Source organism: Pongo pygmaeus, chromosome 11 (assembly GCF_028885625.2).
Source record: "Pongo pygmaeus isolate AG05252 chromosome 11, NHGRI_mPonPyg2-v2.0_pri, whole genome shotgun sequence".
Taxonomy (NCBI): Eukaryota; Metazoa; Chordata; class Mammalia; order Primates; family Hominidae; genus Pongo; species Pongo pygmaeus.
Window position 1 is genome coordinate 130,609,367 of NC_072384.2, and position 11,567 is coordinate 130,620,933.

General features: G+C 44.9%; 1 protein-coding gene across 5 annotated transcripts in view; it reads left to right on the forward strand.

The window, feature by feature from the left end:
* The window catches only part of FBXO36 (F-box protein 36), a 93,251-nt gene extending 82,123 nt beyond the window's left edge, over positions 1–11,128 (forward strand). For 2 of the 5 annotated variants that reach the window (XM_054477703.2, XM_063648062.1), the window contains exon 4: positions 7,947–11,128. In XM_054477703.2, the coding sequence (XP_054333678.1) occupies positions 7,947–8,135 (189 nt within the window). In that variant the 3' untranslated portion in view covers positions 8,136–11,128. Of the gene's footprint in view, positions 1–1,212; positions 4,725–7,946 lie in introns of those variants that run through there. The other 3 variants (XM_063648060.1, XM_063648061.1, XM_063648063.1) reach the window with 2 other exon arrangements.
* Positions 11,129–11,567: the final 439 nt, after the last annotated feature.

Here is an 11,567-nt window from a genome sequence, read left to right on the forward strand (position 1 = left end):
CAGCATCAGTGACTTTATAATCCATGACGAAATGAGAATAATAAGGATGATATAAAGTTTTTGATAAAGCTAAACTTGTTTCATTTAAATGACCGTCTTTCAGTGGATGTTAGGTCTTTCCTATTTTGGGGAGGGTTAAAATGTTCCTTCTTGGCTGGGCACAGTGGCTTATGCCTTTGGGAGGCCCAGGCGGGTGGATCACGAGGTCAGGAGATCAGAACCATCCTGGCCAACATGATGAAACCCCATGTCTACTAAAAATACAAAAAATTAGACAGGTGTGGTGACGTGTGCCTGTAATCCCAGCTACTCAGGAGGTTGAGGCAGGAGAATCGCTTGAACCCGGGAGGCGGAGCTTGCAGTGACCCAAGATTGGGCCACTGCACTTTACCCTGGGCTACAGAGCAAGACTCCGTCTTAAAAAAAAAAAAAAGTTCCTTTTTTTAATGAAGTGGTGGCAATAATACATGATCATTTTAAAAATTGTTCTTTGACAAAATGTGAAAGTCAGCAGCACCCTTATTTTGGTTCTGGTTTACTATCATTTTATTTTGTTCTGCTTTTTAAAAAATTTACTGGTCTTAGGATAACCCAAAATTCTGAGAGGCATTGGTCTAATGTCAGCCTACAGCTCCTCTCTCATTTTCCCCTCTGTCCGTGCCTGCAAAATATCCCTGGCTTGTTCACAGCAACCTTGTGTTTGTTGTATCAGAAGGGCCTGTTTCAGGTGTTCTGCTTCTTTTTTTTTTGACACGGAGTCTTGCTGTGTTGCCCAGGCTGGAGTACAGTGGCTTGATCTCGGCTCACTGCAACCTGCACTTGCCGGGTTCAAGTGATTCTCCTGCCTCAGCCTCCCAAGTAGCTGGGACTACAAGCGTGTGCCACCGCACCCGGCTAATTTTTAGTATTTTTAGTAGAGACAGGGTTTCACCTTGTTGGCCAGGCTAGTCTTGAACTCTTGACCTCATGTAATCGCCTGCCTTGGCTTCCCAAAGTGCTGAGATTACAGGCATGAGCCACTCATACCCAACCAAGTCTTCTGCTTCTTGACTCATCTCTGCTTCCAGGACTCTGGTGGGTTTTCTCCTGGGAACCCCTTCGTTGCTTCATTGGTTGCTTGTCCATGTGAGCTCAGGGTGGCCATTTTACATTGTACTCTGGTCATGCCATTGTCCTGCTCACTGGCCCTTAATGGCTTCCTGTCATTTTCAGAATGAGGTCCACGGTCGTAGCCAGCACAGCCACGGGGCCCTTGCCCTGCCTCCTGCCACCCTCTGCCCAGCCAGGTCAGCTCCTTGCAGCTCTCTGTGTGCTGTGCTCTACTGTGCCTTTTGCCTTTGCTTACTCTGCTCTCTTTTCCAGGAATATTCTCCTCCTGACTCATCCACCACCGGGACCTCCCAAATGCCCCTTGATTGGCTTTTGTACTTGCTTGCCCCACCCCCTTCACTTGTCTCCCTGCCAAGCTCAAGGGCAAGGATTGTGTCACCTAATTTCATATACCCACCTTACCAGAGCATCTAGCCCAGAGTTACCTCTCCGAAAACGGTGGTTGAATGCTTCCGTATCAATTTTGTTTATATTTTTGTAGAAGAAAGTTGACGTCCATTGCAATGGTCAGATTGGAAATGTTTAAAAATTATGTATCCTTGTATATAAACTAAAAAGTTATTGCCCCTCCCAGTCCTGACCCTCATTCCTCTGATTCTCATCTCTTGTGGCAACCATATTAACTGTGTTTTGTATGTCCTTCCAGAGATATTCTACACGTGTAGAGCCATATGTGTGTGGGATGTGCAAGTACATATACCGGTACATACACCCTTCTAAAAAGCATGTGGTAACATATTATATATTGTTCTTCATCTGTTTTTTTCCTACTTCACAACATATTTTAGACACTTTTAAAATATCAGTACCGGCCAGGCATGGTGGCTCACGCCTGTAATCCCATCACTTTGGGAGGCTGAGGCAGGTGGATCACTTGAGGTGAGGAGTTTGAGACCAGTCTGACCAACATGGTGAAACCTCATCTCTACTAAAAATACAAAATTAGCTGGGCATGGTGGCACACACCTGTAATCCCAGCTACTTGGGAGGCTGAGGCAGGAGAATCGCTTGAACCCGGGAGGCAGAGTTTGCAGAGCCGAGATTAAGCCATTGCACTCCAGTCTTGGCAATAAGAGTGGAACTCCATCTCAAAAATAAAATAAAACATCAGTACCCATCAATCTTCCTCCATTTAAAAAATTGCCATAGGATATCAACGCATAGACAGATTATTTATTTATTTATTTATTTATTTTCCTGAGACAGGGTCATCTTGCTGTGTCACTCCGGCAGGAGTGTGGTGGCACAAACACGGCTCACTGCAGCCTTCACCTCCTGGGCTCAAGCAGTCCTCCCACCTCGGCCTCTCAAATGGCTGGGACTACAGGTGCACACCACCACACCTGGCTAATTTTTGTGTTTTTTGTAGAGACTGGGTCTTGCTATCTTGCCTTAGCTGGTCTCAAACTCTTGGGCTCCAGCAATCCTCCTGCCTTGGCCTTCCAAAGTGCTGGGATTACAGGTGTGAGCCGCCACACACAGCGTAGATAATTTATTTAACCAGATTTTTTGTTTCCCCTCTTATTTATAAATGATGCTCTATACTTTATATATAATTTGCATTTCATGTTTATCTGTAGAAAAAAATTGTATAAGTGTAACTGTTTAAAATAATCAAAGAAATGTATTGAAATATGCATGATATAGGTAGTGTACTGGGACTATAATATGCGCCTCCATGCATATGGAAAAAAGGAAATAAGTGTGCACCTTGGGTCACAGACTGTAACATTCCTTCCTTCCTTCCTTCGTTTATTCATTCATTCATTTATTTGAGATGGAGTCTCACTCTGTTACTCAGGTCGGAGTGCAGTGGCACGATCTTCATTCATTGCAGCCTCCGCCTCCCAGATTCCAGTGATTCTCCTGCCTCAGCCTCCTGAGTAGCTGGGATTACGGGTGCCCTCCTCCATACCTGGCTAATTTTTGTATTTTTAGTAGAAATGGGTTTCACCATTTTGGCCAGGCTGATCTTGAACTCCTGACCTCAAGTGATCTGCCTACCTCAGCCTCCCAAAGTACTGAGATTACAGACGTGAGCCACCACGCCCAGCCCATAAGAATATTTATTGAGCACTTATTGTATGTCTAGCATTCCACTAAGTTTTCTAATTACATTTTTTATTTAGTTCTCATAGAAATCTTTAGATGTAGATACTATTATTATCCTTATTCTATTTTATTTTATTTTAGTTTTGTTTTTTGAGACAGAGTCTTGCTCTGTTGCCTAGGCTGGCGCAATCTTGGCTTACTGTAACCTCCGCCTCCTGGGTTCAAGCAATTCTCCTGCCTCAGCCTCCCAAGTAGCTGAGACTCTAGGTACATGCCACCACGCCCAGCTAATTTTCGTATTTTTAGTAGAGGCGGGGTTTCGCCATGTTGGTCAGGCTGGTCTCTTAACTTCTTACCTCAGGTGATCCGCCCACCTCCGCCTCCCAAAGTGCTGGAATTACAGGTGTGAGCCACTGTGCCCGGCCATCCTATTCATAAGGAAGCTAAAAATCAACAAGTCTAACTGATGTGCCCGAGGTCATATGGCCAGGGAGTTTCCCTCAGGCACCTGACTGCTGGACCGACTGATATATGGATACACTTCAGGTCTGTGTGCAGTCAGTACATAATTACTGAGCCCCTGCTGTGGGCCGGACACAGTGGTAGGTTCTGGGGACTTCAAGGTGAAAAGATGCACGTGTCCCTGCCTTTAAGGAGCTTACATTCTTGAGCAGAGCAAAGGAAGAATATGGCTGGAAATGAAGTGGGAGGGGCTGGGGAGTAGCAGGCAGATCTGCAGGCACATGGTCAAGGTGTTGTTTTCATGGAGACTGTTAAAGAGTGCGGTGTGCAGGGTCACCTCTACGAGACAGAAAGGCTCCCACGGCCAGACCTGACTCCGTAGTATCGCTTCTGCCTTAGAAGCATAAAGACACATGCCAAGAACCAGACTGTGTGGGGACACTCTGTGAAAGGGGCCCCAGCCTGGGGAGTCCATGGTGCTATTCCACAGTTGAGGATGGAAGTATCCAGTTATACTTAATGCCACCAGCAATCAGGATCATCCAGCTGTCTGCCTTTGCTCTGATTCTATGTTGACCAAGGCCTGGAGCCTGCAGCTTGGAGCTGTGGATGAGCAACCAGTATACTGGAAAGTAGAGCTCCACACCTGTCAGGGTGGGGCCAGTCTCGGACTGAGGCAAGTTCACCAAGGTGTGCTGCCATTTGGGCACCTGCCTGGGGGCCTAGTGGCTTGCCCCTGATAGCACCAGCCTTGATGCTATCCATTTTCTCCGAAATGCAGCAGAGCAAGTGTGGAGAAACCGCCAATGCAGCTAGATGAGAAGGCTGAGGCCCAGGTCGGGAAAGAGTCGGTCATGACAGGCATATAAAACACATTCATCCTGGTTGTGACTCAGGAATCACCAGGAGAACCACTCAGGAAGAAAAGCACTCCTCTGTCCCTTGTTGGCTGTGGAGAGACAGATTTTTCCCTCATGTCTACAAACCCCCTATGATCATAATTCCCATGTCTGGCCAAGCAGGTGAAGCCTCTGGGGCACAGGTGGAAACACAGATGCCAGGCCCATCCCCTGAGCATCTGGCTTGGTAGATCTGAGGTGGAACCAGCACTTGTGCTCTTGATGTGTTTTCTTGTGTTTACAGCAACCTGATTCTAAGGGTTGGGTCCAACAATTTTCTTTTTTTTTTGGAGAGAGAGTCTCACTCTGTTGCCCAGGCTGGAGTGCAGTGAAGCAATCTTGGCTCACTGCAGTCTCCACCTCCCAGGTTCAAGCGATTCTCCCTCAGCCTCCCAAGTAGCTGGGACTACAGGCGCATGCCACCATACCTGGCTAATTTTTGTATTTTTGGTAGAGACAGAGTTTCACCATGTTGGCCAGGCTGGTCTCGAATTCCTGACGTCAAATAATCCACCCGCTTCAGCCTCCCAAAGTGCTGGGATTACAGGAGCCTGCCACCACCCCTGGCTAATTTTTGTATTTTTAGTAGAAACAGGGTTTCACCATGTCGGCTCTGGCTGGTCTCAAACTCCTGACCTCCGGTGATCTACCCGCCTCGGCCTTGCAAAGTGCTGGGATTACAGGCATGAGCCACTGTGCTCGTCCTGGCCCAAGAATTTGACCAATCGATATTAAGGTTGTACAGATCGAATGTCTCAGGGGACTCTAGAAGGCTGGAAGCTTGCGGGAGGGGATCTCCTAGCATCACTGTGCGCAGGCAGTGTGGTGTGTTTAAATAAGCAGGAGCCTGGAGAGCTGGGTTCTGTTCTGTTCTTAGCTCAGCCGCTCCTCAGCATGAACCTGGAACAGCATCCTTCTCCCTTCTCTTCTCTCAGCCCTGGTTTTCCTATTTGCAAAGGGAGACGTTTTAAATAGATAAGCCCTAAGATTCTCTTCAACTTGACAATTTATGGATGCAAAATTCATGCACCACCACCAGGGGAAGCTAAATCCATGGTTAGCTGGGCTTTGGATCAGAGTAGACAGAACTATAGAACCTTTTGTTTTGCAACCTGGCAACTACTAAGCAAAAGATTATCAGGGTTTGGGAGTCATAGATGGGGTTATTTTGTACACCAACTTATAATATAAAACAAAACTGTAAATATTTTCAGTATAAAATTTGATGAGTCATAAATGTAGTTATACTAGTGGAAATTTTAGCTGTTTTGAGAATTATTTCCTTTCCCCCCAAATCTTGTAGTTTTCTCCCATAATCTCTATTACAAGACACACTGATATCCTGAAATGTACTGTGCTAGTAATGGGATAGTAATCCACATTGGTGCTGGAGTTCAGATCTTTTAAAGGAGGGTCAAATGATCTGCTTTTCATATTAAGACATTTTAAAAGTTTGCCTTTGTTTATGTGTAGAATAGGTTGTAATCTGGGTAGAGGAACTAAACCTTGAAGGACTGTGGAAGGAGAGATAAGATAATGAGTGACCCTTCTAACATCAAAATGTTTTGGGGTCTGTAGATATATGATTCAGTGTTGCTGTTTAGCAATAACCGTTATGTGAATATAACAGCTGTTGCTTTGATGTTTATGCAGAAAGGATCTTAAGCAATGATGCCTTATTGTACTATTCATTTCTATTTGTAATTCATTCTTTTCCCTTATTGGAGTACTCTTAGAAGAGCATGAAGTATGGAAGGAAGGAGTGGTGACTGCTTTCTGTTCAGAAGTGAACGTAGTGGTGTCAGGAGGTAGAGATCACACTTACACATTTCTTCCTCCCCAGGAGGAAGTCAGGACACAGGGGGGCACAGCACAACAGGGCTGGCCAGGGCTGGTGCTGTTTGGGATAGGAGATAGAATGGGCAGGGGGAAGCTGGGTATGGGCCAGGGAGGCTGCCCTGGTGCTCCATTATGAGGGGACAGCAATCATGCCTATGTTTGTGGGAACCCAAGATTTAGCTCCCACTTACAAGTAAGAACATGCGCTGTTTGGTTTCCCATTTCTGTGTTACTTTGCATAGGGTAACAGCCTTCAGCAGCATCCACATTGCTGCAAGGACATGGTTTCATTCTTTTTTTATGGTGTACAATGGCAAAAGTTAACAGAAGAATAGAACATCTTCTACATTCAAAAGTTAAGAGAAGAATAGAACATCTTCTACATTCAAGACCAAGAAGTGCTCACACCTTGCAGGAATTGGAGAAGGTTTGGATCACATCACCGGGGGTAGCATCTTGATGAGTTGAAGTGCTGGCTAAAGACAGAGAGAAGATGGTGTGATGGTAGAGGGAGAAAGTTATAAATACAACTTCTGGCCGGGCACGGTGGCTCACACCTGTAATCCCAGCACTCTGGGAGGCTGAGGCGGGCAGATTACAAGGTCAGGAGTTCAAGACCAGCCTGATCAACATGGTGAAACCCTGTCTCTATAAAAAAAATACAAAAATTAGCCAGGCATGGTGGTGTGCACCTGTAGTACCAGCTACTTGGGAGGCTGAAGCAGCAGAATCACTTGAACCCAGTAGGCGGAGGTTGCAGTGAGCCGAGATTGCACCCCTGCACTCCAGCCTGGGCAACAGAGTGAGACTCCATCTAAAAAATATAAATAGATAGATAAAAAAATTAAATAGATAAGGCCAGGCGCAGTGGCTCACACCTGTAATCCCAGCACTTTGGGAGGCCGAGGCGGGCAGATCACCTGAGGTCGGGAGCTCAAGACCAGCCTGACCAACATGGAGAAATCCCGTCTCTACTAAAAATACAAAATTAGCTCAGTGTGGTGGCGCATGCCTATAATCCCAGCTACTTGGGAGGCTGAGGCAGGAGAATCACTTGAACCCGGGAGGCGGAGATTGCAATGAGCCGAGATTGCGCCATTGCACTCCAGCCTGGGCAACAAGAGCAAAACTCCATCTCAAAAATAAAAATAATAATAATAATAAATAAAAACATACATAGATAAATAGAGATGAATTGGAATTAACTAGAGGCAACAAACTTCACCCAGATGTTGACAGTGACTGGTGGGACTTGGCCGCGTGGGGTGGGGGTGAAGGTGGAGAATAAACACATTTTCCCTTGCATGAGAGAGCGTTGCCTGGTGTTGGTAGGAGCATGTTCTTTCTACTGCCGTCACTGAGAAGTTTAAGTGTGTGCGGAAAGGTATGTCAGTTAGATATATGTGCACTTAGATATTTGTGTCTGGCTCTTTTCCTCAAAGAGGAGCTTTCTCAAGGCAGGACCTGTGTCTGGCACAGGTAGTGTCCCACAGGCAGCAAGAGTTTGATGATGAGTTTGAGTGAGTAAATGGCTTTTACTTAACACGTGTGCTGTAACCCACCTCTGACTTTTCCCACCCACAGCTGTGCATGTCTGATAAACTGTGGGAACAGATAGTCCAGTCGACCTGCGACACCATCACTCCTGACGTGAGGGCCCTGGCGGAGGACACGGGCTGGAGACAGCTGTTCTTCACCAACAAGCTCCAGCTCCAGCGTCAGCTCCGCAAGAGGAAACAAAAATATGGAAACCTGAGAGAAAAGCAACCTTAGGCACACATTTTCCTACCAGCAGGGAGCTGAGGCATGGCTGCATTTCTCTTCAGTGTCCAAATCTCTTCCGTCTCCTTAAGAACTAAGAGGTTTTGTTGATGCATGGAGCCATTTGAAACTCATAGAGGATTTGCACACAAATGCAGCAGAATCTGGCTCCCCAGTGCCTTGCTAGAGGCACCGTCATTCTGAGGTCAAATCATGGCCCGAGGATAAGGGCTGTAAGACAGGGAGCCCCACAGGCCATCATCATCCTTATCCCACACCCATTAGAAAAGAGGCTTCTATTGTATATAAACAAACAATAAATGATTATTAGCAGGTTTTTATTAGACATCTATTTTATCTAGGCATTAGAAAGGGTAATGGGGCTTTTGAATTTTTTCCTGGCATTGTGTCATCTGAGTCCAGCCATGAAGCTGGTGGCTGAGTGTCCCCACCAGAAACCATGAAGGGCGGGTACCACAGGAGGCACTCGGGGTGGGTGCAGTTGCCTTCCCAACTTTGTTCTGCTAAGTCCACATTCAGGGTCCTGTCCTTGTGGGCCCAGGATGCCAGGCTCCATCCCCACATGTAGACAGCTTCCGACCTGGTGCTGGAGCATGACTGGAGAAGTGCAGGCATCCTGCTTGCGGACCTTGCTCAAAGTACAACTTCCCAGGACTACTTCACATTGTTAAATAAACCTATAAACATTTCTTTTTTTTTTTTTTATATTTTTTTTTATTTTCTTTTAGTAGAGGTGGAGTTTTGCCATGTAGGCCAGGCTGGTCTTGAACTCCTGACCTCAAGTGATCTACCCGCTCCGGCTTCCAAAGTGCTGGGATTACAGGCATGAGCCACTACGTCTGGCTAAAACCTATAAACATTTCTTAGAGAAATGCCGTTCCCCAAAGGAATGTGAACAGCTACCACTTTTAACAAGGATATTTAAGAAAACAGACTATGAGTTAACTAAGTAAAAATGTAAATATGGTTTGCATGCTGTTAACATGGCAGAGGGGTAAAAAGAATACAGTCCTAGGGGAGAAAGGTCACTTCACTGAGAAGGCTTACTTAAAAATGTTTTTCTCCCTGCACTTTGATGATTATTAATTACCCCTAGAAAATGAACTCATAGCAGCAAATAATCTAATGACTCCTTTTAGGTTACAGAGCAAAGTAGCTTTCTACTTCCACATCACGTTATAATATAGCCTTATAATTTCTTCTTTCCTGCAACCTTCACTTTCCTACCTAGGAAAACTCACATACCTCCGGTGCCAGAGAAACTGCCCAGGATGCACCAGGGCCCCGTGAACAATACAGAAGTTGTGGACTCTGGCTCTTTGTCCCACCTAAGTCCTTCCAGAAGGGCTCTACAGCATGGCTTAGTGACATTAAAAAAAAAACTGAACCCATGTTAATATCAAACAAGATTTTAATCTTCATTCACACACCCTTAAAACCCAGTCACGGGGCTCCCCAGTGCCAGTTTGAGACCCTCAACCTAGCCCTCTCCTTCTCATTGCTGGAAGTACACACAGTCAGAAGTTTTCTGTGACGGCGAAATCCAGTGCAATCTGCTTCCCGGCAGATGAGGAGCCTGACGTGGTTATGTCTGGATTTAGTCCAAGAACAGAGCAAAGCTTTAATTGTCAAGAGACCCAGGCCTCATTCTCCAACTCAAGAGAGTCTGCTAGGGCAGGTACAGGTGACCAGCAGGCAGCTGAGAGCAAGAAGGCACGTGCTCTGCAGAGCTCTGGCTGTCTTGGCTCTCCCTGAGCTCCCAGACTTCACTCATGACCTAATTTTCAATGACAGAACATAGGTTTTATCGTGAGGATGCAGACACAATCACAATTATGTATGTCAACATAACTTCATAAATATGTAACTGTAGCTTATTTGTAACATCAGTGCAAGATGATTAAAGCTTTATGTGTAGTATTTTATCAACAAACAGATTCTGAAAGGTTATGGACATGCGCAATAGTCGATTCAACGTCAATCAATAAGAACACAAATATGGCAATTTGAAAACACTATGTATATACCTACTCACATATATATTATACTTACAATATATACTTATATGTAGTATATAATAATATTACATATAAAAATGTTATAAAAATAAATGCTAAAGTAAATAAAAAAGTCATTAATATGTTGACTATTGTTAATAGCTAAAATAATACAGATTATTAAATTATTTTAATACTTGCCCTAATAATCTGAGTGCCTTATTACTTGATTACAATTGTTTTCACCAAAATAGAAACAATATCATCAAGTGAACATCCTGTGTGTCCCCAGCATCCTTAGTGGTTGAAACACTTTGTCCCTCCCTCCCCCATCTCATTTTCCATGTGAGGTTCCATGTGACGATCCCATAACACGGTAATAGGCAGCGATGGTCTTGACTTTCTGCTTCTATTAACAGCTTTCACGTGGATGGATAAATCTGCTTTATGTCTTAACATTTCAGAGTGAAATGCCACACAATTTTTTTTTTTTTTTTTTTTTTTGAGGCAGAGTTTCACTCTTTTCACCCAGGCTGGAATGCAATGGTGCAATCTCAGTTCATGGAACCCTCCACCTCCTGGGTTCAAGCAATTCTTCTGCCTCAGTTTCCCGAGTAGCTGGGATTACAGGCATCCACCACCATGCCCCGCTAATTTTTGTATTTTTAGTAAAAACAAGGTTTCACCATGTTGGCCAGGCTGGTCTCGAACTCTTGACCTCAGGTGACCTGCCTGCCTCAGCCTCCCAAAGTGCTGGAATTACAGGCGTGAGCCACGGTGCCCGGCCTTACAGCATTTTATAATCTTGCCGTTTCTCATCTTTTCAATCAAATGTGTTTGTACTCTGTTCTCATTTACCATTGTAATTATACAATACTGAAAATTTCTGATGGTTTATATATTTAGTGTTATAAGAACAACCTATTAACAATAAAAATATGTATTTTTAATTTATAACGAAATAATAAACATTTTACTTAATGTCAAGTTCTACTACTACTTTTTTCCCAAACAGGTTGGCATATATATGCATTAAGCCTCAGCAATAGAGAATCCAAAATGTTTTCATTCTCTTTTTTTTTTTGAGAATCTTGCTCTTGTCACCCAGGCTGGAGTGCAATGCTGCAATCTCGGCTCACTGCAACCTCTGCCTCCTGGGTTCAAGTGATTCTCCTGCCTCAGCCTCCCAAGTAGCTGGGATTACAGACACGTGCCACCATACCGGACTAATTTTTGTATTTTTAATAGAGACAGAGTTTCACCATGTTGGCCAAGCTGGTCTCAAACTCCTGACCTCGTGATCCACCCACCTTGGCCTCCCAAAGTGCTGGGATTACAGGCGTGAGCCACCATGCCCAGCCTAAAATGTTTTCTTTTACTGAGTGGGCACCAGAACTGAGGCTGAGATGATCATGTGGGGAGGGAC